The sequence below is a fragment of the Alexandromys fortis genome, unplaced genomic scaffold, assembly GCF_014885135.2.
Source record: "Alexandromys fortis isolate MF-2015 unplaced genomic scaffold, M_Fortis_MF-2015_v1.1 scaffold_122, whole genome shotgun sequence".
Lineage (NCBI taxonomy): Eukaryota > Metazoa > Chordata > Mammalia > Rodentia > Cricetidae > Alexandromys > Alexandromys fortis.
The window spans coordinates 2,886,903-2,913,832 of NW_026068004.1; the positions used below are offsets into that span (position 1 = coordinate 2,886,903).

The 26,930-nt window shown below is 55.9% G+C and overlaps 2 protein-coding genes across 2 annotated transcripts in view; one reads left to right on the forward strand and one right to left on the reverse strand.

Moving 5' to 3' along the window:
* The window catches only part of Foxj3 (forkhead box J3), an 821,428-nt gene that overhangs the window by 84,427 nt on the left and 710,071 nt on the right, over nt 1-26,930 (reverse strand). The gene's annotated exons all lie outside the window — the stretch shown is intronic.
* Nucleotides 1,234-21,936, forward strand: Foxo6 (forkhead box O6). The gene is made up of 2 exons (XM_050161434.1): nt 1,234-2,260; nt 19,799-21,936. Exons 1-2 carry the CDS (start codon nt 1,847-1,849, stop codon nt 21,062-21,064), a joined length of 1,680 nt encoding a protein of 559 aa, XP_050017391.1. The 5' UTR covers nt 1,234-1,846; the 3' UTR covers nt 21,065-21,936.

A 26,930-nucleotide genomic window follows, 5' to 3' on the forward strand; every position in this document is an offset into this window, starting at 1 on the left:
GTAGCAAACCCTCTGGGCCTCAGTTTCCTCTTGGCAAAACAGGATACTGTGCCAAAGGGCATCAAGTGGTCTGAGCAAGCAGGGAGTAGTCAGGCATGTGCAGGGGTTGGACTTAGAAGAGGTGTCACATTTAGGCTGACGTTTAAGCTGAGTTTTGGTGGGGGCCTTATGGACGGGACTGAGTGATTCTGGGCATACGGCATAGCCTGAGCAAAGGCTGGCAGATGGAGGGGTGTCTGGAGACTTAGCCTCCTGTACCCTTTGGGATGAGGTAATGGACTGCATAGCCTCTCAGGAGCTGCTCCCTCTTGGGTCACGTGATGATGGGATTAACATCTGAGTCCTCCACTAGTCGTCTATACAGTAGGGACCTCATTTGTATCCGTTTGCTGTTCTTGCCATAGGGCCCTGAAAGGAGACAGGAACAACGAGGACGCTCAATAAATAAGTACCCATTAAATGAATGAATTCCTTCCCCAAACATTCTGAACTTTGGGGGTAGGCACTTGTTTTAAAAGTCCATTTGGGAAGCTTCCACATACTGGAAGACAGTGATTTGTGAAGTGGGGTCCTTAGTGCCCGCGAGTTTGTCCCCGCCCAAACACAGACCCACCACCAGAAACTCAATGGTCGGGGTCCAAGGATCTTTTAAAATAGTATGCAGGATAAACCCCGCCACAAGTTGAACTTTGAAAATCAAAGCTCTAAAATTGTGCTTGGAAGGGCCATAAAAACCTAGGATGCCCATCTGCACACGAAACAGGTAGGGCTGTGGCAACGCCTGGTCTACAATCCAGAAATTATTAAACCATTCCTTTTCCCTAGACCGGTCCAGGGCACAAAGAAGAGAGAGGAGAGTTAGATCAACGCTTGGTCTGTCTGTTGCAAAGAAGACTTGGAAACGTCAGGGGTCTAGAAACAGAGGGCGGGGCATTTCTGAGGGTGGTAGAAGAAGGGAGGGACCAGTGTTTTGAGCCCCGCCCCATTCCTGTTGCCCTGGGAAACCCCGGGTTGTAACAATAACCCGCTGACGCGCTCCTGGGAGGGATCCTTTGCAGCCTGTGGGCGGGGCAATCCCGCTGTGCACCAATGGGAGCACTCGGGATCCGCCCCCACGTCGCCCTCCCCAGCGGGCCTGGCAGGGGGCGGGGCCGCGCCAGCTGCTTCTCGCCTGCTCCCTAGAGGGCGCTGTGGCGTGCGGGGCTTTGGCGGGGTCGCCCTTAGCGGGAGCTCCGCGCCCCCCACAGTCTGCAGGCGGGGCACCCAGTAAGCAAGGATTCCGCGGCCCCGGGTGAGCACGCCCCGCCTCCTTCTGCGCCGGGCCCGCCCCGTCCCCGTCCCCCGCCCCTCCCGAGGTGCAGCCGGCGCTGAGCGCGGCAGGCGCGGGAGCTGGCGCTGGAGCAGGAGCGGCGGCGGCGGCGGCGGCATTCACCGGGAGGCGGCGGCGCGGGTTCTGGCACGGGCTCGGGCTCCGGCATGGTGCAAGCCAGCCTCGTCCCGGGAGAGCGTGGCCCGCGCGCGGGACCGGCGCCCGCGGAGCGGCGGCAGCGGCGGTGGCTGTGGTGGCTGCAAGCACAGACAGGCGGCAGGTGCTAGAAGCCGGGCTGGGCGAGGTGTGTGCCCGCTGGGCTCCCGGGCCACCGCCCCCTCACTGCCTGGGTCTTTCCCTCCCTCGGTGCTCGCCAGTGCGTCCAACCCCCTGCCTCCGTGCCCCGGTCCATGGCGCCCCGCGGTTGAGCCGCCAGGGACCCCTCCCGCGGGCCTCCCCGGGGCGCGCAGATCCCAGAGCCGCGCGCCCACCCTCCGCGGAGCCTCCCTCCCTGCCTCGCCCGAGCCGGGCGGGACCATGGCTGCGAAGCTGCGAGCGCATCAGGTGGACGTGGACCCGGACTTCGCGCCGCAGAGCCGGCCGCGCTCTTGTACCTGGCCCCTGCCGCAGCCCGACTTGGCCGGCGACGAGGACGGGGCGCTGGGCGCAGGGGTGGCTGAAGGCTCCGAAGACTGCGGGCCAGAACGCAGGGCGACGGCCCCGGCGATGGCCCCGGCGCCGCCTCTGGGCGCGGAGGTCGGACCGTTGCGGAAAGCTAAGAGCTCCCGACGGAACGCGTGGGGGAACCTTTCCTACGCCGACCTCATCACCAAAGCCATCGAGAGCGCCCCGGACAAGAGACTCACGCTCTCGCAGATCTACGACTGGATGGTCCGCTACGTGCCCTACTTCAAGGATAAAGGCGACAGCAACAGCTCAGCCGGCTGGAAGGTGGGGGCGTCCGGGCTCTGGGCAGGCTACGGGGAGGGAGTCTCTGGAACACCTCTAGGGGTCTTGGAGTGAGCGCCCAGGGCGTGGGGCAGGTCAGTTGACGGGCGGAGGAGGGGCGTACTAGCTGTAGCTGTATTCATTTATGTTCCTTAGGAAGGATGCGCGGGATTGGAGGTCTGGTAGGGTAACAAGGGATTACCTTTTTGAGATTTCCCAGCCTGTCCTTGAGGGCGTAGCAGCATAACTCATGTCCAGGCCACAGACATGGGGGAGCCCCCTTCGCTTTTTGTGACTTGTTTTACCCTCTTCATCAGGGCACCCGCTTTAAAGAGCTGGAGTCGTGACCTGGGGCTCCTGTCTGCTTTCCCTCCCAAATATCCCTTGCCCTTCCTGGAGCTGGCCCCATGATGAAGGTGCTAACAGACCATGAGTCCTCAGTTCTTACTATGGTGTCAAGAGTTCATCTTGGAGCACCAACTAGACGGGGTTAAAAGCCTGAGATGAGCTAGCTCTTCATTGGGCAGGTGTTGCCCCTTCCCCGGCACAGCATGGGGTGGAGGCTGCTTGGTGATCCCTGCTGGTACTTGAGGGAAGGGCATTGAGGCCTGGGCGTCTATCCCTGCCCACTCTAGGCAACTTATCTCCCACCTCCTTGGCTTCCTGGGCCCAGATGCACTTAAGGAGTGGGGTACCCTGGGGGGTCCTCAGTGGCGGGCAGTGGAAAGGGGAGAGCCATCTTGGGAGAAGACTTCAATGGGGGTCTTCACTGGGTTTTAGCTTCTAGACCCAGCTCTTCTTCTGGCCATCTTGTTGGGAAGTGGGGCTAGCTTATGCATTTGGGAGTGATGAGACTTTAGGGAACCCCTTGTGGGACAGGAGGGCCACTATGAGGAAGACATGTCTGTGTCCGGAGATGAGGCTGTGCAGGGTGTTGACTGGCAGCAGGGTCCGAGGAGAAGGGCAGGGGCTGTGGCCATGGACTGCTCTAGATGTCCCTGGCTGTCCTGGGAGTCCACAGCTTTTGGATGGTGGTGTGCTGGCATCTTCTTCGTCTCCCCTTGGCCATTATGGGGCAGGGACCCAGGACAGAAAAGTAGATCTGAGTCTTATCCCATCAATTCTCCAGTCCCCCGGAGCTCAGTTCCCACCAGAATACAACTTCCTCTCAAGTATGTCCTGCCCTTGGACTTGCTTCCCATATTTCCTGAGTCCACCTTCCTCTCCTTTCTGGAGATGCAGCCCCCATCCTCAGGGTTACAGAATCCCAGTGCCTCCTCCGGGAAGCCTTCCCTAACCCACGGTAGCTAGCTCAGGACTCCCCATTTTTTTTTTCTGGCCCTGAGGCATGCATTGTGGATCAACCATGTGTGTCTTGCTTCGCTCTCCCTCCCTCCTACGCCTTTGAAAGCCAATGTCAGGCTTGTTCTGTACCCACAGCACCTTATAGAGAGGCTGGCCCAAGACGCCATCAGTGTGTGTGTAGTGAGAGCAAAGATATGAGTGGGTGATTCAGAGGCTGTGAACTGGGAAAGAATACCAGGACCAGAGTAGATCAGGAGGGCTTCCTGGAAGAGGCAGAGCTCTAGCAGGTTTGGATGGATGATGGAGAACGGAGAAAGATGGAAGCAAGCACTTGAAACTAGGAGCCAGGAGACAGCTGCAGCTCGTTGAGCAAGCATGTTGGGGCCAAGCTCTCCTTATATCTTTAAAGTGCTCAGTAACCCGTGAGCTGAGTGTTACTATAACCGTTTACAGGGGAGGGCTCTGAGGTCCGAAGCACGAAAGTCAACTTGCCCACAGGTAGAAAACGGGCAAGTTGGATTCCAGCCCAGGTGTGTCACCTCTCCAGGCCCCCGCCAAGCCTCTGGAACAGTCTTGCTGGGACTGGTGTGAGAGCAGGGGCAGATATAAAATTGTAGAATGTGATGGCAGTGTGCTTGGAGAGAATTGAGCCCCATGAATTCATTTCTCAGACTGTGAGACTGAGGCCCTGTGGGGTGATAGGACTCTCTCTCCTGAGGGTGTCAGGAAGCAGCAGGCCCTGAATGCAATTCCCACTGCACCACACTGCTGGAGACACACTGGCCCTCTCTGTGCCTCACACTCCCAGTCCTGGACTGGGGTACTGGGTGAGCATCCCTAAGCTTGGACTCCTGTTCTTGGTCCTGGCAGAAAGCACCCAGACTCTGGAGGGAATCTAACTGATGCTGTCTCTTGCATGGCTGTCCCCCCTTGTCTCCCCTTTACTCCCCCAGGGTGCCTCCTTTCCTTCTCATTCCTGGAGCTTCCTGCCCTTGAAGCCCTTCTGGCACACAAGTCAGTTCCTGCAGAGGCCTGGAGGAGGCGCTATCTCCAGCTCTCAACTGGTCTCAGCTTGACCAAGGCTGGGTACACCTCAGGTGCCAGGACCAAGGATCCATTATTCCTGCATCCCTTTCATCCCCCCACGAAAGTGTTGTCCTTGAAACCTTGAGGGGTACCAAACCTTGATTCCATGGGGGTGGGGACGTGCACTATGACTCCTTAAGGGAACTGTCTTCAGGAAGCATTGCTCTGAGCAGCTTCCACATCCAGACCCTGTGTCTTGAGACAGGAAAGGCTGGTGGGTGGGGCAAGGACTGGGGAAAGTGGGTTCCATATTCTAGGGAGTCTGACGTTCCCTCACAGAGGAGGTTCCACTTGATCTGGGCTGTCTTCTTGGTTAGGGAAAATTGAGGCAATAGTTTTGTGAGAGGTGAAATGACTATGTTCAGAGGCATTGAGTAGGAACTGTGCCTGCTGGATTTGGGGGTGCTCTGCAGTTGCAGACTGGAACCTAGGGCTCTCAGGCTGGCAGAAAAGTGGTTCTGGAAAGGTGGAGGGGTCACCTCTGGTGTCATCTGTGATGAGAAGAAGGGGTCCCAGTGCTGCAGAAGACAGCATCAGGCTCAGACTACCCAAACCAGACAGAGACCTGGAGAGTTAGGACTACTTAGGGTTCCATCAGAAGGGCTGATCAGGGTCCTCTGGGGACAGAGAGAATGGAGCCTGGGCTCAGGGCTTGGCCAGGAGTGTAGTGGACCAAGAATTGTGGTTCTCAGAGTAGAGCCTCCCATTCCCGCCCAGCTGCTCCATAAAATCCACGTTCCCTTGGCCCTGGCCTCTTACAGGAAGCCTTCCTGGCTGCACGGTCCTGCCGTTCCTTCCACTGAACGCTTCTGGAGTTGTTCAACTCCTTTTGTGTTTCCTGGCTGCCAGTCCTTGGGGAGCTCCCAGGCCAGGCCTGGGCGCCTCCCATTTCTGTCCCTAGGCCCAGAGGGGAGGAGCCCAGTGGATGGGGACTTCCCCTCTCCCCCAGGGGCTGAAGCAGCCTTGCTGCTGAGGGGTGGGATCAGAAAGCGGGTGCTAGCCCCATCTGGCCTAGGCCTGGCCCTGTAAGTTCCAGGTGGGGCGGGGGCTTGAATGAGGGGCTGATCCCAGAGTCCAGCAGCAGGGTCCTGCTCTTATACCTGAGCAGTGATTTGGAGAGTAGTGCCCCCTCCCCTCAGCCCGCTCTACCAGGGCGCCTTCCCCCTCCTTTGTCCTCGGGGATCCCCAGCCTCAAGGGCTTGTGGGGGTGCGAGAGGAGGCGGTGTGAGCCCCGATTGGGGGGGTGTCCTCACCCCCCTCACTGCACGAGCGAGGGGCTGGCAGCTGCCCGCCTCCTGGGCACGAGCCCGTGCCAGCCGCTCCTGGCACAGTTGCTGGCACGCCCGGCAGACTCCCACGGCCACCTGCTCACACCCACCCACGAGCGCTGGCGCTCTGCGGGCCCTTCCGGCTTCCCGGGCCTCCCGGCGCCCCTCCCCCGACGCCGTGCCCGGAGCCCCCTCCCCAATTTTTAGCTCCTCACTAGGCTGGCCCTAGGCGACCCCAGGCCCCCACCCCACGCAAGTTGGGGAGTCTCGGGGCGGGGCTTCCGGGGGCCTCAGGGGTTGCCGCTCCTCCGGGGAAGGGGGGTCGGGAGGCAGCAGACAGACCGACAGACAGGGTGAGGGCCCCGCCTGCCACCTGGCGCCGCTCCAGCGGGACGATGGCGGGCAGCGCCGTGCCAGGCGGTAATTGCAGACAGACTAATTTAAAGAGATGAGACGGTTATTTTTAACTCGCGTTAAGGTAATGAACGGCGCGGGGGGTTTGTGGGTTCGAAAGTTCATCACCCTCCAGCCCCCACTTAATGCGGGTGGGGGGCTCTCTGCAGACCTTGAAGGCTCCAGCCTCCGGACTTACTCGGGTGCAGCATGGAGGGGAACCGAGGAACTGAGAAGCAGGGAGGCCCTGACCGAGTACCGGACTAGTGAGACCCATGCACCAAACACACGTCCCACCGGATTCTCTCCACTACCGTCTTTCCAGATGTGGAAGGGATTTGTCCTGAGGTCGCATACCTAGCATATACTAGTCATAAGTGTTGGAACCCAATTCTAACCCTCAGACTCCAGCATTTTCTGTACCATTTCGTAGGTCCAGGGGTTCCTTAGCTGTTGTTGGGAAGGGTTTGGATGTGGAAAGGGTTGGAGTGCACCTTCTATGTTTGAGTGGCAGCTGGTGATGGCCATCACCTGAGGTTTGAGGGTAGTCAGGAACTGGCAGTGAGCCTCTGGGGTAAAGGTGCTTCCCTGACCTCTTAGCAGACTTATCAGCTCCTCTCTATACCTGCCTTGGCCCTATCACTCACTTCAGGGCCGAGCGACTGGGAAACAGAGGAGGATGGGGCTGACACCTCCCCATAAGAGCCCTGTCTACCCCCAGGTCACATTTTGGATCATTGGAAAAGTTAAAGAGTATAAGGCTGGATGCCAGTCACGCTAAGCCCCCTCTAACCCATTCCCCTCTGGACTGCCATTCAGTGGCAAGATACATCGTCTTAGCCTGGAAAGACTCTTTTCTTCTGCTGGGCAGTGCCCCGAAGCATCACCCACTGTTGTCCAGGTGTAACCCTTTGTGGTCACTTGGAGTCAGGGCCAGTTAAGGGTGGACGGAGCCCCTGTGGGAAACGTGATTCAATGTGTGAGCTGAAGTCCTTGGTGTTCTGTAGGTCCAGAGGACCTTAACCCAATCTCCAGGACCTTCAGGACTGTGACTTACAAACATTTTGGCGCTAAGCGCCCAGGGGATCATGGTCCTGAAAGGAATTCTCACTGTGAACACCTGTGCGTAGGGGTGTGGATAGTCTTGAACCTGAGCCTCCTACTTAAAGACGTCTGCCCTACCCATGGCAGTACCCAGGTGCCAACCATTCTGCTAGCACAAGGGAGTGTTCATGACAGCCCCAGCTGGCCCCAGAGCAGGCAGATGGGGGGCTTAGGCTGTTGGGTGGGCATCAGCTTGGGCTCTAGGGCCTGAGGAGGGTGCTCAGGGGGACAGCTGGATCTGGAGCACCCCCCTTCTCCTGGCACCCTGGTTACCATGGAAACCCACTCCTGTTTGGGAGGGTTTAGCTGTTTGCTGCCTTTCCCCACCCCCCAACCCATATGTGGAGGTGGGAGGGGGCCAGGTGGTGTGTGGGGGTGGGGCCTCCCACACCCTACCCCCAGGGCCTCCCTCTTTACTAAGAGAAACCTTCCTGGTCTCTAAGGGGGCTGCCTCCAGTGGGAAGGGGATGAGGAGAGAGTCTGGATGCAAGGCAGTCTGTCCTGCTCATTTGCACATGGTCTCCCATTTCATCCTTTTCAACTCCGGCCAGCTATGCATTTGTGGTCCCATTTTGCAGTTGAGGAGATCAAGGCCTATCTGGGAGAAGGCAGAGCCTAGATCTAGACGCAGCCCTCTCTGTTTCTACCCTGTTCCTCCCATCTCCCGTGGCCAGTGCTCTCTCATTCCAACATAATAGCCATCCTTCCTGCTCCCAGAGCTTCAAGATCTGTTTTACAACCCTAAGGCGCCTCAGTTTCCCCTGGGAGCCAACCGAGCCCACACTACTCTGGGTCCCTGGGCCTTCTGTCGGGCTTGTCCAGGCCCCACCTCCTGTGTCTCCTGACACCTCTCCACTCAGGCACCCTTGCACTGCCACCTTCGCCACTGACGCTGAAGTTCTCCGCCTCCACCCTACCAAGAGAGCTCTCCTTGGTTGATCCCTTGGGACACCCTTCGGAGAAAATAGCCAGGGTGCTTGGGTATTTTGATTGAAGCCACCACCATCCAGGTGGTTCTGGAAGCCAACGTGTCTCCTTGAGGATCTTTGCCTATATCCTTATCTGTCCACGGCCTGTAATCAGAGAGTGCCCAGAAGCTTTTTGCCAGCACACTTTCCAGCCCCCATCTCGATGTTTTGGACATGAGGTCTGAAATCTATATTTTAACGGGTATGCTGGGTGACCAGTCTTTCAGAAGTCAACCCTTAGATGTTGGCCTCCCAGCCTCTCTGGGACACCATCACACTCACTGTGTCACCCTGCACACTCACTGTGGCTCAGCTGCTTCTCTAAGCTGCTTCCTAGCTGAGTCCATGCTCCTTTTCCCTCCTCCTGCCCTAGCGATTTGGAACTAATGCCATCAGTTTCAGGAGACCGAGCTCCTGCCCCAGCACCTACATCTAGCCCATGTATCCACTCCACACTGTATAAGACATAGTTGGAGAGAAGGGAGCCACAGCCAGAGCCAGCACATGCTGCTCCTACCAGCCTTTGATGCAGGACAGAGGGAGGTGTTGGAGGGTGAGACTCTCTGGGCCTGGAGTGTGAAGAAAGTGAAGTCACAGCCCCTGTCCTAGCTAGTTCCCCACTGATGGGAGAGCAAACATATGTACAGCCCAGCAGTATCTGTCCATCCTTGGGGAGCCTCATGGGATACTCCAGGCCCAGTCCCCAACCTTGTCAACCTTTCCTCCCCCTTGAGTTCTCTGACACTTGCTTTAGCCACTTTAAGGTTCTTGCTCAGGATTCCACCTGCCATGTGCCAACACCTACTGTGTTCTCTCAATGAATTTTCACGGTTGCCCCATGATACTGTTATTGTTATTTATCCCACTGGCAGATGAGGAAACGAAGAGTAAAAGAAATCAAGAGGCTTCAGCTATGTGTGGCAGCACCGGAATGCCCCAGGGCTGGCTTCACCCTGCGCCCGCCCTCTGGCCAGGCCATTCCAAGCTGCCTTTCTGCCCCTGCGACTGTCCTTATGCTCTCCCTTGAAGTCTGACCTCAGAGCTTCTAGCATAATGGGCCCTTATTCCAGTCTGCCTTTCCCAGACAGGCAGTGCCCCAGAGGCAGGGGCAGGCCAGTTTCCTATTTCCCTGGCTAACAGACCCAGGGTTGAGGGCTCTGTCATCCGAGGCTACACCATTGGGCACCTGCTGTGCAATGTTGTCAGGACTGTACCTGATCTTGAAGGGCTGGGAGATCAAGCTTGGGTGATGAAGACACAAAGAGTCTGGTTGTGGACAGACACAGTCAGGACAGGACAGAAGGTCAGACCATCAGGTGTGGGTGTTTGGAGGCAAGGAGGTCAAACCCCTGGGACTCCTTGGGGAACCCAGCAAGAATAGAAGCTGGAAAAGCAAGCGTGGCTTGGGGTGGCAGGCAAGCTCGGGCTTGGGAGCTGGCACTCCACCGGGAGTGGGAGATGGGATGACACCAGCAGACAAGTCACTCAAGAGTGGCCTGTGTGACAAGGGCACAGGGGGGGCAAGACTAGAGGATGAGCCTGAGTTAGGTTCCAGATGTCAGGCTGAGGTCTCTGCAGCCATCCTGCCATGCCTTAAGACTGGTGATGAGACTGGCTGGGCTGTGTGTAGAAGGGGCTTGGGGACACAATGGCCCCGGCAGAGCCTCGCTATGCTTACTTTCTGTGCAGTCCGGGAAGCTTCTGTCTTAGTTTTCTCCTCTACAAATGGGATGGCAGGTCTATGGCCAAGCTTTCTTAGAATTTCAGGAAAAGCACCTTTAAAGTCCCTAAGAAGTCCCATCAGAGGACAATGTTATTCATTGCTCTGTGAAGAAAGGAGCTACCTGCCAGTAGCCAGTATGTGGGGTAGGACTCCCTATGCATGTCCCTGAAGGGTGTGTGTGTGTGTGTGTGTGTGTTAGAGGAATCCCTCTCTGTTCTGTTCCCTGAATGCAACAATGCAACCTGTGAGAATGTGGGCTGTCCAATCTCTTCTGCGGCTCTTAGTTTGATTCATTACTTTTGAGTTTCCAGAACTTTCCCTGTGGCCTTGGGAGTCATACGGATTTAAGCCTTGGTGTGTGTGTGTGTGTGTATGTGTGTGTGTGCACCGTCTATGTGGAGGCCAGGTGTTGCTGTGCCTTTCTCTATTGCTCCCAGCCTTATTTTTTGACACCAGGTCTCTTAGTGAATTTGGAGCTCGCCATTTTGCTAGACTGTCCGACTAGTGAGCACCAAGGATCTACTTGCTTCTGAGCCCAAGCACAGCAGTTGTGCTGTGTGCTTCCACTCCTGGTTCCTCGGTAGATGCTGGGGGTCTGAGCTCAGGGCCTAGTGCTCCTGCAGAAACACTTTCCTGTTAAGAGGGATCCTCAGCCCCAGGGATCCTCACTTGTTCAAGGTAATCCTCAAGCCCAGGGCTGCCTGTTTCTGGCATATTGGGTTCTCTTTGCCCCACTGCCAGGCTGTGTGACTTTGAGCAAGACCCTTCTCTCTCTGCCTCCCGGTTCTCCGCCATGAACAATCTGGGAAACTCTGAGGCCTCCTCCTTCTCCCTCCTGACCCCTCCTCTGTCCTCAGCTGGCCTTGCCACCACCTCCTCTTGTAACCTGAGCTGGGCCTTGAGGAGGAGGGGCGTGCCCTTTGCCAGAGGCACCTGCCAGCTAAGCAGATGTGGAGATGGAGGCCCCAGCAGGGAGAGTGAGAACTTAAAGTCAGCTAGGCCGACAGTGGGGCAGCCACACTCAGCACACCCAGCCTGCCCTCTGGCCTCTGGCCCTGGACCTCACCCAAGCACTTGTTCATTTCTGCAGTGGACGTTTGTGGTGCTCCGGTACATTCTGAAGGACCTCCGAGGCTTCGGGAGCAGACAGATGGCAAATGAGGTTGCTCTCCTGGTCGGAGTGGGCTGCCCTGGGCTCTTGGAGCCCCTTATCGTCGAAATAGAGGGCCAAGGGCAGTCCCTGGGGGCAAGGCCAGTGTCTGTGCGGGTGGCTGTGCCCCTGGGAGAGCAGATGGTTCTCTTGGCACCATGCCTGCTCCTCCTCTTTCTCCCCCAGGAGCCAGCCTGCAGGGCTCGGGCACAGCTGCTAGGCCTTCCCCAGAGCTGGGCCCAGGGCAGGGCTGGGTGAGGTCACTGCAGCTGCTCCCAGGGACTGGGCAGGAGAGCAGGGCGGAGCTGCCTGCAGATAAGGGAGGTGATCAGACTAGAGGGATACTGCGCCAAGTCTGAATGACTTCATAGTTAGGGGTTCTGGGGAGGGTCAGCTGAGCCAGTCGGTCAGTCCCACTTCTGATCCAGGACAACCTAGGAGCTTCTGCCTGGCCTAGGCTTCTCCTTAGCGCTGTGGTTCTCAACCTTTCTAATGCTCTGACCCTTATGTTGTAGTGACCCCCCAACCACAAAAGTATATCGTTGTTACTTCATAACTGTAATTTTGCTACTGTTATGAATCATAGTGTAGACATGTGATATGCAAATCCGCAAAGGGGTCGCGACCCACAGGTTGAGAACCACTGCCTTAGCAACATCTCAGAGCAAGAGCTCTCTGGATTGGCATCCGCTAAAATGAGGGTACTAAGCTCAGAAAGTTGGCTCAAAGACTTGGTGATGTAGTCATAACATATCATATCATATAATTATAAAAAAAGTGATAATATTTAATATATGGTAAGCTTACCCAGGCATGATAACCCTAGCACTGGGGAAACTGAGGCAGGAAGACTATGTGCTTCCAGGCTATATAGTAAGACCCTTCTTCAAGAAAAGAAAAAAAGTAGTCTTTCCCTCTAATTATGCTGAATTCTCCCTAGGAGCCAGGAAGCACCAAGGAAGACAGGAGGTCATGGTAGCAGAAGCCCCTGGGGAAGCCAAAGGGGAGGCTCAAGAGGACCCTGGTAGCCAGTGGCAGGGTCCTAAGGGTTGCTCATGCACCAAGCATGTGCAGTCAGACACTGCTGAGGGGCCCCTCCTTCCTCCACACTTCCTGTGAGCCCCGTAGACTTTAGTGGAAGAGACAGACTCAGTTGAACTCAGTCTGTTGTCAGTGCTGTGGTGGGGGCAGTCAGCTGTCTCCATGGCTTGTGGAAGGGGCTCTGCCCAGGCCTGGATGGGGGAATAGAACCTGTGGGGCAGAGAAGGAGGAACAAAGACATGGGAACCAAGTATGCAGAGGCACCAGAGGTGGACATTTATGGTGGTTGGAAGCCCAGACAGGTCTTCTGGTTTGGGGAATGTGGCTGGACAGACTTCAGATACTTAAAAATGCCCTCGAGTGTCCATCTGGAGTTGTACCCAAGCTTGAGTCCTTGTTGCCTGTTTGTTGTTTGCTCAGGCTGGTTATACGAGCTCTTTTGTGTGGGGGGGAAGGGAAGGGAGAGGGGAATAGGGTTTTGTGATCTGACCCTGACCCGACTTTATGTCTTGCTTCAGTATTTGATTCCTCCTGGACTCTCGCTGCCCAGACTGTTCCACTGATGACGCTCAGCTCACTCATGGGCACCTGTGGCTCTTTGCCCTCATCTGCCCAGCCCCCAGCCATTTACCCCTCCTCCAATGCAGACTTTAGTACCCAGGATTTACACATGACTTTTAGATTCTGACATCATCTACCAGGAAGCCTGCCTGGACCGAACACCCCAACTCCAGCCCAGACAAGAGGGCAAGCACCACCTCCACCCCGTGCGCTCACGTGCCAGACTGTGGGTCTGTCTGACTCAGATGTGTGTGTGCTCCTGGAAAGACTGGTGCTAGGAATAGACTGAGGAGTTAGGGACAGGGTTGGGGCTACTCCTGGGGCTCTGAACCAGAAGGATGAGCAGCTGGATCTGGGGAACCCTCTCGGTGAGTGCTAGAGTTGTAGCAGGGAGGTCAGGGACCCACCTGTGGTCTCTCACACTGAGGCTGCAGCTGGGTCATTGTTTACCACCATCTAGACAAGGTTAGCCTGGGCTGAGAGTTTTGCCTGTAGTGGATCCTGTAGAGGCATCTATCCACACCTGATAGTGTTGGGTGAGAGAATGGAAGACCCAGAACTGAACTCACCATCTTGGAATTCTCCCACTCCACCCCCCCAGGGACCAGGCTGACCAGAAGATAATGCTGGGTTGGTGGCCAGCAGTGGGTACAGAGTTTGCACATCCTGTCTCCAATGAAAGCCAGGAAAGCCTGAGCTCATGAACTAAGACAGGGATATAGCTACTAGGATGAACAGCAGAACAGTGTCTCCTGCCACCGTGGCTTTGGAATCTAATAACACAAGACCTGAACCTGGCTTCTTCACTTCCAGCCTTGGGGCTTCAACCCCGGAGTCATTAAACTCACCAGAGCCTCAATTTCCCCCCTCATAAACTAGTGGCCCATTCTTGTGGGATGATCATCGAGATAAGAGAACCCCGCCTACACCTGGCATGCAGCAGGTGGTGCCTTTCTCCTGCCTAGTACTAGAAGCACACGCCAACAGCGTGCTTGTGCAGAGCTGGCCCACGAGAGCCACTGTGCACACTTCTTCCCGGTTCTTCAGTCTCTGACTTCACACTGGCAGCTTCACTGGGCTATGATAGGAGGATCTATTCCACACGGCAGCAACAGCTACAAATCAATCAGGCGGCTTTTCCCCCTCCTGGAGAGCTGGTTGTTAAACATTTACCAGCATTACCACTGAATGCGCCCCAGAGAGGGTAGCCTTCCATGCCCCCTTCCCAGGATCACAGGACCACAGCAGAGATCATAGAAGTGCACATCCCAGATCACACCCTGTGGGCCCTCTCTAGTCCTAGTGGGGACGGAATGAAGAGTTGGGACGGTGGTGGAGCTCTCTGGTTAGGCCAAGCAATTTAAAAGGCAAAGTCCATAGCCCCTTTTTAGTCTGAAAAAAAAAAAATTACATATAGTTGAAACATCATGCAGCCCCTTGCAGGCAGGAACAACACTCAGCCGTCCCCACCCCTCCACCAAAACTTGGCAGGGTCTGGCTGGAGAAGTAAGATTGGATGAGGTTGAGCTGTTGGGGAATGAAGCTGTGCGCGGAGGAGAAATGAGGTTGTACCGGAAGATAAACGAGGTGGTACTGTCAGGGAATGAGGTGGTACTGGGAGGCAAGGTAAGGTGCATTATTAGATAAATGAGGTTGTACTGTCAGGGGGATGGAGTGTACTTGTAGGAGAGATGACGTCCTGCTGGATCGGCTGGGTTGCACCACCGGAGAACACAGCCACACCACAGGAGGAAGGAGCGTGTCCGACCTGGAGGATAAATGAGGGTGTCCTGCTGGATAAATGAGGGGCCCCGTCAGGTGAATGGAGTGCTGTTAGCAAATGAGGTTGTACTTGCTGGATAAATGGGACTGGTGTGCTGGATAAATGGGGTTGTGCTGTCAGATGAATGCATTACTGCTCGTGGGCGAAGGGTGTCCTGGGAATAGATGAGGGTGTCCCGGTGGATAGATGAGCTGTCACCACCAGATGGATCAGACCCTATCTGTGCGGGAGGTACCAAGGTCGAGGTCATTCTGACCCCCTGGAGCTTTTGGAGTGTCTTCCAGCCTAGGGGAATGTTGCAGTGGGAGGTCTGGGTGTGAGCCAACTTAGGGCAATCTAGGAGCAGGTGGAGGCCTGGGAGAGCAGCAACTGCCTGTGAGCCCTTCTTTAACATGCTGAGAAGCCTGTCCTTCCTTCGCCACGGTGGGCTTGACTTTTCCCACATCCCCGTTCGCTTCTCATCCTATTCTGGGTTTGCTTCCAAATGCAGTTTGGAAAAGTCCCTGTTGTATGCCGGCCAGGGCTGGTTCAATCAGATCCTTCTATGATCCAGTATCCTGTATGTTTGTCTCTCATTCCTTTACTGAAAAACTTTTAAGTGCCTAGTATATGCCAGATACATGGAGTACAGTAAAAACTGGGGTGGGGATAGAAATCACTGCCCTTACAAAAGTTCTATTATAAGGCAATCAGACAGTAAGTAAAACATGGTCAATAAATTACTCAGAGGCTGAGTATCCCTTATCCAAAATGCTTGGCCACAGATCTGTTTCTGATTACAAAATCCCTTTGGATTTTGGGATATTTGTATAGACTTTTAGCATTCCTAAGACACAAATCTGAAAGCTGTAACTTAAAAGTGGGCAGATTTTGGAGCTCGTCAGATACCGGATTTTCGAGTTAGTATTCAGCTCAACGTGTATTTACCCAGAAGGGGATAGCTTTAGAAAAAGTCAGGCTGGGGAAAGGGGACGAAGACATAGCAAGGAAGAGGGACACGTTTTAAGAGAATTGTTGGAGTGGGTCCCAAGTGAAAGGTGCTTGGGATAGAGACGTGAAGGGCACCTGGCCTGGCAGGTTGGAGGCAAGGGATGGCATGTGCAGGGTGACATCTAAGAGGTCACGGAGGCTGTGTGGGTTGTGACTTGGCCTTGGTTCATGGAGGCTGTGGGCAGGGAGGGACCTCAGGTGTTTGAGCATCTCTGTAAAGATGCTGCAGGGGAGCAGAGGTGGCAGCCATAGCTGTTGAACTGGAGCGTCACAGTACCTCGCCCCCAGGGTTGAACCACTTGTGTGTGTTGGAGCTGAAACTGGCATCTGGAGTGCCAGAGCCCATGCACTTGGCCACATGCTGTTCTTGTCAGGCTTCTCTCCCTAGTGGGTGGGCCTCAGTAGGGTATTCACCCAGGCCCAGGTTCTAAGGAAAATGGGGTAGGCATGAAAATAATCTACCGTCCTCTCTTCTGCCCCTACATCATTTCCCTGGGGCTCCAAATCAGGGAGGTCCTATCTTCCTGAAGAGATCGTGCCAAACCTAGACGTACATGTGGGATGTGGGAGGCCCCAGAAGCTGAGCCCAGCCCTGGGCATCAGGGGAACTTGGGCATGCCTGGACTGTAGCTGTGGTGGTGGGTTGCTAAGCGACTCCAAGAGGGAGCCCTGGTTACTGCTGCCTGGCAGAGGCATCTCCCTCTTCTACCTCCCTCACCACCTCCTTCATGGCCTCTGGCCTCCCAGGAGGCCTTGTGGGCAAACCAGAGTTGTCATCAGTGCTTGCCACTGGCTCTTGGCTGGGAGCTCTGATTGGCACCAGGTGTCTAGGCCCTAAGGAGATAGGCTGGGATGCAGGCTGTGGGCTTCTCTCAGGGGCACAGCTCTGGTGCACATCTAGAACAGAGCTCGGTTTAGCACTCAGGGGCCTAAGTTTCCACCCCACCCCAAGCTCCAGGCCACCTCTCTGGGTAAGCCTGAGCAAAGCCTGGCACCCCGCTGAGCTCAGCTGCCCCATCCATCTGGCTTGCGGAACCCTTCCATGGGGCCTCATTCATAGAGAGTGAAGGTGCTTTGAGTGGGCGGGGCTTCCCCACGCTGAGGACTTGAGTGTCTAATGATTCAGATTTACATCAGATTTCATTTAGGAAAAGAGAATCCTATTTTAAGGGGGGGGGGAAAGTTTCAGACTTCTAGATGAGACCGTTTCACAAACTGTTCTGTGTCAAACTGGAAAACTCCACAGAGCGCAGCTGGCCCAGGTCATCAGTGTGTGTAAAGAGACAGCCCTGGAGCGAAGGATAGACTTCTCCTAGGTCAGACTTTGTGGAGTGGGTAGGAGGAGTTCTAAACTGGGGTTAGGGAGGCCTGGGTGGCATAACCCATGACACCAGGTCCTGGGCCACCTTGGATAAACTCTTTTTTCCCCTGGGTTCTGAGAGCCATGACATGAGACCGGGGGCTTGAACTCCTAGCTCCTGTCTGAGTCCAGGGTGGGGGCAAGGGGAAAAACCTACAATTCCTCACGGGCCTTTATAAGGTTAAAAAGAATAGGAGCTTGTTTGAAGCACTTGCAAAGTGCTAAGGAGGAAGCACAGAACTTGTAGACAGTCTTGACCTTGCAGCCCTTACCCAGCCTTCCACATGGGCAGCTCTTGGGCATGAGCTGCATGGGAAGATTGAGGAACATGTGAGCACCGGCTGAGAGTCTTTGCAAACTCTCTGACCTTCCCTGGCCTATTGCAGAATGGAATGTCCTCCACAAAGACCAACCTGAAATCATATTTGGCTCTGTGCCAGACAAGCTGCGTGACCTTGGCAACTCACAGTCTCTGAGCCACACCCTCCTTGTTTGGAACTAAGGATCCCAATCCTGACCCTATAGGGTTTGGCATAATGGTTACGAGAGATAAGTACTTAGGGATCCCAGGGCCACATGGACCTGTACTATCTAGGTGCAATTACCTGGCAGTGTTCTTTCTCTCTCCCTCGCAGCACTTGAGCTAAATAAAACAGTGTTGCCTGATGAACTTCCATTCCAGAAGGACTCGGAAGGTGGGAGGTGGAGCTTCTGGCAAGACCAATAGTCCTAGGGGAAGAGAGCTGAAGCCGCCTAGGAATTGAGCACAGGTGTGGGGGAGGGGCCGGGAGCCAGGTGCATGGGCGGGCCAGGGAAGGGAGTATCTACCTGAGGGAACATCACTCCCTGGGGGTCCAGCTCCCCTCCTCACAGAGCCCCAGGAGAAGCCAGGCAGGGCAAGGCTGCCAAGCTCCAGTTGTTGCCTCCCAAGTCCATAAAGTGCCAGAGACAGCCAGCTTGGTGGAGCAGAGATGATGGACAGCCAGCCTGGTGGAGCTGGGATGATGGAGATAATAATGGATAGGAAAAAGGATCTCTGGAGACTGGGGGACAGGAGGCAAGAGGGAGAATCCTGGAAGATTAGTGGTTAGGGTGTGCCTAGGTGGGTTAGCAAATTAAGAGCAGGTCCAATGACCTGGGCAGAGCTGGAGTGTTGCCTGGTGTCACTGCCCAGCTGTGGGGCTGTGGGCAAATTACATCATGCCTCTGGACCTCTGTCATGTGATAGATGAAAGAGGGTAATTCTGGCCTCCCCAAGTGGTTGATGCCCAGCACAACTGCACTTAAGTCTTGGTGTTCAGGAGATGGTGACCAAGCAGGTCTGTTGAGTCTAGGGGTAAGTACTGACCAGACAGAGGCTTAGGAGCACCTGGAGCGTTCACAAACACCAAACCACACCCATTAGCTCAGGGAATGATCTAATAGCCTTAAGAGATGGTGATGACTACAACATGTATTTCAGAGTAGCTCAGAGACTGATGCACAGCCATGGTTACACAGCCAGGTGGCCAGATAGCCAGGCATCCTGCCCGGTCCTCGGCTACCCAAGCCCATGCTGTCTGTACAACAATCAGTGACTGATCAGGAAGGCCAAGGCTACCGGACAGGGAACCCAGCAGAGATTCTACGCCAGATTTTTGTGGAAGTTGGACTGGTAGAGCTGCGTGTTCACCTCGGAACTCTGGACAAGGCTGTCCAATGCACTTGATGACCCCAAGGCCACTCCCGATTGACACAATAGAGATTCAGATGAGGGTATAGGCAGGGTGGCACAGGTAAAGGCCAGGAGGTACTGAGGGAGAGCAGACAGGCTCTGTGGAGCCTTATTTAAGCAAGCTTCTTTGCCTGTTTGAAGCTGTCTGTAAATGGGGAATGTGTGGGAAATTGTATAACGGTGTCTCACGAGAAAGGGGCTTTGAGAGCAGAGCTGAGCCGGATGGGTCAGAGGGACAGGCAGCCTCTTGAACATGAATAGCTCTGAGGTCTCCTCGGTCAGTCCTGGGTCTCTGGAGTTTACAGGCACTTAGAGGAATTGGGAGTCAATTTCCAAAAAGTCTCAGGCTTATAGGCTTATACCTGTCCAGGGACACCCCCCCCCCCCACGCAGCCTGTTCTGCTTTCTCTGGCCAGGCCTTCCCACAAAGGGTTAACAGTCCTCTCTACCTGCAGTTGCATTTTAAAGACACGAAATTAAAGCAGGTAATTTATTCTCCCCACACACGAAAGAGCAATTAGTTCTAAACAGGGCTTAATCAGTCACCGCGAGATTGATTTCTGGAGCCCTGGGTTTTCGGGCTCCTGGCTCCATGCCAGGCTGGGAAGGGAGGGGGGCGGACAAATGAGCCGCGGCGGTGGCATGAGCCCTTACATAATCTACTGGGGGGGGGGGAACCTCACAGTCTAGCCAGCCCCTCCAGAGGCTTGGCTGAGTTTGGGAGATGGGGTCCTACTCCCCTGCTGAGGGGTGGCACAGGTTCAGAGTAGAGCTCAAAGTGGGCCATAGCCCTTAAGCCCCAGCCCTGTCCTCTGGCAGTATCTACACGGGCGGGACAGGGCAGGACGAGGACATCTTTGAGGACAGATGTAACGGGAAGATATTCTGGGTTTGTCCAACGTGGTACTTACACCTGCACTCTCTCTTCTTCTACCCCCCTTTACCCTCCATTAATCCTTCTATTTCCTCCCATCCTCCTCTGACTCCCCCCGCCCCTTATTTTTTTCTTCCCATCTTCACACTACTTTCCCCTTGATCCCTTTGACTTCCTCACTTTCTTCTTTCTGCTACCCATGCCCCTGTCTCCAACCACAGAACTCCATCCGGCACAACCTGTCGCTGCACACCCGGTTCATCCGTGTACAGAACGAGGGCACTGGTAAAAGTTCGTGGTGGATGCTGAACCCTGAGGGCGGAAAGACTGGCAAGACCCCGCGGCGCCGGGCCGTGTCTATGGACAATGGGGCCAAGTTCCTGCGCATCAAGGGCAAAGCGAGCAAGAAGAAGCAGCTGCACCTGCCGGAGCGGAGCCCAGACGACAGCCCTCCTGGCGCACCGGTTCCAGGGCCCCTATCGGCCTCAGCCAAGTGGGCCACCAGCCCGGCCTCACATGCCAGCGACGACTATGAGGCGTGGGCCGACTTCCGCGGCAGCGGGAGACCCCTGCTCGGGGAGGCGGCCGAGCTGGAGGACGACGAGGCCCTGGAGGCCCTGGCACCGTCCTCGCCACTCATGTACCCAAGTCCCGCAAGCGCGCTGTCGCCAGCTCTCGGTGCGCGCTGCCCGGGCGAGATACCACGCCTGGCCGAGCTGGGAGGCCCGATGGGTCTGCACGGTGGCGGCGTCGCGGGGCTGCCGGACGCCCTGCTGGACGGCGCGCAGGACGCGTACGGGCCGCGGGCACGCGCCGGGACTCCCGCTTACTTCGGCGGCTGCAAGGCGGGCGCCTACGGCGGGGGCGGGGGCTTCGGGCCACCGCCACTGGGTGCGCTGCGCCGTCTGCCCATGCAGACAATCCAGGAGAACAAGCAAGCCAGCTTCGCTCCCGCTGCCACGCCCTTTCGCCCCGGGGCGCTGCCCGCGCTGCTGCCACCGCCACCACCCGCACCGAGACCCGGACCGCTGCTGGGCGCGCCCGGGGAGCTGGCGCTGGCTGGCTCGGCCGCCGCTTATCCCGGCAAGGGAGCGGCCCCGTACGCGCCGCCGGCGCCCTCGCGCAGTGCCTTAGCCCACCCCATCAGCCTTATGACGCTGCCCGGCGAGGCGGGCGCCGCCGGTCTGGCCCCACCGGCCCATGTCGCAGCCTTTGGGGGTCCGCCCGGTGGCCTCCTGCTGGACGCGCTACCCGGGCCCTATGCGGCTGCTGCAGCCGGGCCACTGGGTGCCGGACCCGACCGCTTCCCGGCCGACCTGGACCTCGACATGTTCAGCGGAAGCCTCGAGTGTGACGTCGAGTCCATTATCCTCAACGACTTCATGGACAGCGACGAAATGGACTTTAACTTCGACTCAGCCCTGCCTCCTCCGCCCCCTGGCCTGGCCGGGGCGCCGCCCCCTAACCAGAGCTGGGTGCCGGGCTGAGGGCCTCCTTACCCAACTTGGGTGCCCCAGTCCCGTCCCCAAGGGGCCTCTGTCTTCCCATCCCGATCCCCGGGTCCCCACTCCCCCGACCCAGCTCCACGGGAGGAACCAGGAGGCAATCCCAGCCCAGCTGGAGACATCCCCTCGGAGCTGAGCTGAGCGCAGGAGGGAATGGCTGGGACACCTGGCTAATCCTATTCGAACTCCTAAGACCTCCTGCTGGGGCCGGAAGCCTGGGAGAGGTAGTTGAGGTCCAGCTAGGTGAGAGTGGGAAAGATCCAGGAGGATGGCCCTCTGTGGATGCTGATGCCTGAAGCCACCTAGAAAGTGGGGCAGGGGCGATTCTGGATCTTCAATTCCTATCGCTGGGCCTTTGCAGTAATGTGCCGCATAGCCCACCCAACGCCAATCTGATTCTCAAATGACACTTTCCCTCACTGGCCATAGGACCACCACACGAAGCCAGCAACCCTCTCGTTCACACCTATCTTGGTCATCCATTCTGCTCAGTCCTCCGGTCCTCAGCTACCCTCTGGTTCAGTGTCTCCCATCTTTGCCGGTCCTGGCATTTCCTCTATCCTGTCAGTAAACCCCACACTCCTGCAGTACTGGTCACAGCCTCTCCAGAAGGCCTCAGTTCTGGATCCAGCCCCCAAAATCCGACACCCCTTTTTCCGTGCCAGTTCTGGCCCCTCTCTCCCATATTTATAAGTGTCCCGTCGGGGCGGGCGGTGGGTGCGGCGTCCCCGGTGCGTATCGTAGGCAGTGTACTGTGGCCGTGCCGTCAGCGTGTGCGTGTGCGTGTGTGCCGTGTCGAGGCCGTGTAGAGTGCATTGTACAGCATATTTTCATGAATAAAATTGTTTTAAATATTTTCCGCGCCTTGCGTTAGGGGTGGGGGTGGTGATGAAAGGGACTTTTAGGGGGTGATGCCGGGGTCCCTGTTGTTGCTGCTGGTGCTTCTTGTCTGGATACATGGCCAGAGATCTACTCAGCTGCACATTGGTTAAGCGCCTACTGAGTTCCTGATGCTGGAAATAGTCTTTGTGGGGCTCTGCACCTGTTTTTTTTTTTTTTTTTTTTTGTGAACACGTGCAAGCAGAACGTTTCCTGCCTGGAGAAATTCCTGAATCAAGCCTTAGGGTTTGGGAGCCTGGCGCAGGTGTTTACTGAGAATCTGCAACTGCCAGCTAACTGTATTAGCCTGAGTTTTATTCCCATTACACAGATGAGAACACAAGGTCAGAGAGGGAAAATAATTCTCCAAAGGTCAGGAGTGGTTAAAGAAAAAAAGCCTTGGGAGTACAGGCACCTGCAGGAATTAGTCCAGTTTCCTTCCTTTAACGGCTGTGCCCCCTAGGGCAATGTGTTAGTTTGTAGCAAAGCCCCAGACAAAACTGACTGATGGGAGGGAGGAGGGGAGGGTTTATGTGGACTCACACTTGGACCACGAAGCCCATCATAGCGAGGAAAGCAAGGCGGCAGGAGCACGAGGCAGCAAGGCGGCAGGAGCTCGAGGCAGCTGGTCACAGTGCGTCTCCAGTCAGGAAGCAGAGGCAGCTGAAGAATGCTGGTGCCCAAATCAAACTTTCCGCTTTCCACACAAGCACATGCACACCGCAGTACACATGTGGAGGTCAGAGAACAAGTTTGCCGAGGTGGCTCTCCTTCCACCATGTAGGTTCAGGGGATCAAACTGCAGCCCTCAGGTTTGGTGGCAAGCCCCTCTACCCACTGAGCTGCTTCCTTTTTTAGTCAGCTGAGGTTCTAGCTTATGAGGACAGTTGTTGTCCACATTCATCGGGGTGAATCGTCCCTTCCCAGTCAAACCCCTTTGGAAACAGCCTCACGTACACGCCTCTGGGTGTGGCTCCTGGGTGATTTTAATTCCAATCAAGTTGTCGATGATTAACTGTCCCAAGCTCGGCTCACCTGTGCTATAGCAGCTACCTCCCATTACAGGTAAATGGGAGAAGATGTGAAGTAGCCAGATCCTGCACTGGGCTCATTTGTCTGGAAGGAAGATAGTGAGAACCCATTCCGAGCCAGCTCTAGTACCAAGAGTAGCACATTGTCTCTGCCTTGGGGACATTTGGAGGCTCCTGGGTGTTGAGACAGGTGAAGTGACCATAGATGATCAAGGCTGTAATGAATGGGCGGGGGGGGGGGGGGGGGGGGGGGGGGGGGGGGGGGGGGGGGGGGGGGGGAATGGGCGGGGGGGGGGGGGGGGGTGATGCTGTGGGGGTGATGCTGTGGAGTGCTTTCACCACTGACCCTTGAAGGATAGTTGGCCTTGGGAGAGGAAGAGATTTAGACAGGAAATGACATAACCAGAGTCAAGAAGTTCGTGAATTCCAGAAACAAAAGCGATTGAGTTGGGCTAGAACATAGAAATGGAAAAGCTGCTGGTGGCAGCGTCTCCAGCAAGTAGTCGAGGAAAAGAGACAGCATGAACATAGGTGCCGATCGTGACTGCCAGGGCCTTGCGGAGGGAGGGAGGGCAGTGACCTGAAGGGATTAAGCGTGTTTTTGCACGTGGAATGTCTGTGACTTGGTTGTGGGGTGCATGTGGAGTAAGGGGATGGATGACTCAGTGATGCTGGGTACCTGACTAGAAAGTTGTTCCCTGAGATGGGGAGCGAGGGGACAGGAGCAACCCTGGGGGGGGACTGCCCGTGAGGATCTAGAAGAGGGAAGTTCAGGGTGCTTCCACCCTGTGAATGGCATCCGCAGGCTTTGGGCATCATGTCAGGCTGCAGATGTCTTCCTGGATAGGGGGAGGCCAGAGCCCAGGAAGACAGACAGCTGAAAGGGAGAGGGAGTTCAGAGAATCAGAAGCAAAGAGATTGTTGTGGGGTGCTGGGAAGCTTGGGGGGGCATTGCTGAGTGGGATAGACCAAAAATCTCTGGTGTCTGACTGCATTCTGAGGCACTCGGGTTAGAGCTCCTTTGGCATCAGCGGAGAAGACCCGCTAAGCAATGGAGTGGGGAGGAGGCTGAGACAGAGAGGTCCTTGCTGTTTATGAAAGACTGGCAGGTCCTAGAAAGAATACCTATTCTCTCATCGCCAGGAGTCCCCCCCCCCAACTTTTTTATCTGGAAGGCAATAGTGCTTGTCTTGTAGGTTTGTTGGGGGGGGCAAATAAGCTTGACTTTATTGAGGTGACACAGCCAGCAAAGGATAGGGCCAGTCTCTCTGCCCTGATTTCACGCCTCTAATGCCCAGGGTCCCTATAGTACCTCCACCTCAGGACATGGCTGAGGCCAGAGGAGTGAAGGGGCTCCAGACCAGCACATAGGTTAGGTTCAGAGCGGAGGAGCTGAGACCTCACTGTTGTGCTGGAAGGCGTCTACTGCTGGGGTAATGTCCCAGCTCCACCCAACTGTAAGACTCAGACACAACCCAACTGAGTCTGGATTCCAGATGGGCTGCAGAGCTACCCTCACCCTGGGCTGAGGGTTGCTGCTGGTGTGCATGTGCAGGTCTGTGTGTGTCCATGTAGCTCCATATGCATCTGTCTGTGTGGGCCTGCCTCTGTGTGTGTGTGTGTGTGTGTGTTAGTGAACAACTTGGGTGGGGGTTGAAGTCCTCTATTGAATGCGTATTGCTGAGTGTGTATATGTGCATGCAAGTGCGTGAATTATAGCATATCCACCTCTGAGTGTGCCCACATGTGTGGAGGCCCTGCCTGTGTCTCCACATGTGCACCGCGTGCTTTGCTCTCTGGGTGTGTCTGCCTGACTTGGCACATCCTTCTCTCTCGGGAGCACCAGGCTGGTGTTCCCCTGCCAGAAACATCTTCTGGATTGTTCTGCTGTCTGTGGGAGCAGAAGGGCAGAGGGACACTCCAGCCCTGGGATCCAGCCCAAATCATAAGCAGGGGGCCAGGCTACCACCTCAGAGCGATAACTGAGCTCTGCCCAGCTTGGGCTAGCTCAAGAGACAGTTTAGAGACAGCTCCTGTCCTTCTGGGCCCCATCAGGAGAGGGAGCAACACCCCTACAGCTGGGGGGTCTGTCACTGGCCCTCCCCACCAGCCTTGGAGCCCAGCAGACGCGCCCCCCTCCATGCTCACTCCCTGGGAGGCGTCTGACACATGATTTATTCATAAAAAGCCATTATTTGTGCCAAAGAAGAACTGAGCTGCTCGCTTTTTAAGTGCCGATAATGCTCTCAGCCTCCCTCCCCTTCCTCCCCTCTCTCACCTCCTTCAGACTTCCTATCCTCTCTCCTCCTCCCCTTTCTTCCTGATCCCCCCCTGTCTTCTGTATTCCTTCATTGTTCTCATCTGTGCTCCCTTCCCTGTGGCCTCACTCAGTTCCAGTATGCCGCTTCCTTTCCACCGTTCAGGGAATAAGGCAGGACACCATCCCTCCGCCAGTGCCTGCCTCGTCAGGGCCCTGGGAAGGTCCGGCAGAATGAGGACAGGTTGGGAAAGGTGAAGGGCCACAGGAAATTGTCCTAACTCCCTGTGAGCTAAGGACTGTGACTTTAAGTCCCCCAGTATTAGCATAGGCTTCTCAGAATTCCAAATAAATATTCGCTCTAAGTGAAAACATTGCACTTGGAATGCAAATGAAGATTGGAAGCAAACCCCCCAGGACTCCTTTCCTGGCCAAGAATGCCCCCAAGCTCCCTGTATAGACATTCTGGCTGTGGTCATTCAGGTGGTGCCAAGAGGGGCCGGCATGGAGAAAGGCACCTGGGTCCTGCCGCAGAGACAGGAGGCAGCAGGACATGCTCCCAGATGGCAGCCCAGGCACGGCCACACACAAGGTTCTTAGAAGCTGACATCCTAGATCCACATGTGTGTGACCTCATGCTTGCACACACGTGTCTACACACACACACACACACACACACACACACACACAGGCCTGCACTCAGTCACCCACTTCCTATGCAGATGGAGCGCCCTTCTTTTCGCTCCCCACCCCCGCCCCCAGCATTCCTCTCTGAGCACCTGCAGCATCAGGGGCTGCAGTGCCTTCCCCACCTAGACACCTGTTCATTCATTCGTGCATTCATTCATTCACCTCATAAACCTTGCCCTTGCAACCCCTGTGTCTTTGCCAGCCTTTGTGCTGGATGTTGGGTGACACAAACGAACAGGATTGGCCCTAGGGAAGGGAGCTGGAACAGAAGGGCTCCTGCAGGCCCTCCCCTGCAGCCTTGGGCTGGGGGCTGGGGGCCCAGCAGGCGAGGGGTTAAGTCATTTGGCATCCAGAGCTGGAGCCATTAGGCCTCCTAATTATGAAATTATCGAGGTCCTCAGGTGACTGCTAATTTCACACACACTGTTCCTCTCACGGCTAATGAACGCCTGCAGAACCCACGCCTTGTCTTTCCTGCTGAACGGTGACCTGCAGTTAATGAGCTCAGGAAGGCAGACAGGCCACCGGCTGGGAGGGTGGGGCGGCAGGCCTGAGGAGGACAGGGCCACTAGCCCCTTGGGTCCCTTTTGCTCCCCTTGCTGGCTGCCAGCCTCCGTGAAGACTTCAGGGCCCAGGCCCAACACAGGGGTCCTTCAGGGCAGGCTCTGTCTGGCTCTTGGTAGCAGGGGAGGGATCCTAATCCAGGGAGAGCTTGTGTCCTATGATGCCAGAATAAGTCTGGAACAGCGTGAGGCAAGTGGATTGAAGTGAAGGTTACACAGTGGAGGATCAGTTCTGCTTTGTTTTAGGGACATGCCAGAGACATTTAGGGAAGGTAAACCAGATAGGGATTGGTGGGAGTGGGCACTGTTATCCCTAATACTGGAGCAGGCAAAGACTTTGAAGTTTGGGGTGTTAATGATGGCAATGCCAATTGACAGGGCTGTAGATGGGTGAGATTTTAAAGTCTTAATTCTCAGTTTTAAAATAT

Bases quoted from the DNA above. Each gene is read 5' to 3' on its own strand.
- Foxo6 (XM_050161434.1), top strand. From the start codon at position 1,847: ATGGCTGCGAAGCTGCGAGCGCATCAGGTGGACGTGGACCCGGACTTC. The intron at 2,261-19,798 runs GTGGGGGCGTCC...CTCCAACCACAG, and splicing joins ACAGCTCAGCCGGCTGGAAG to AACTCCATCCGGCACAACCT.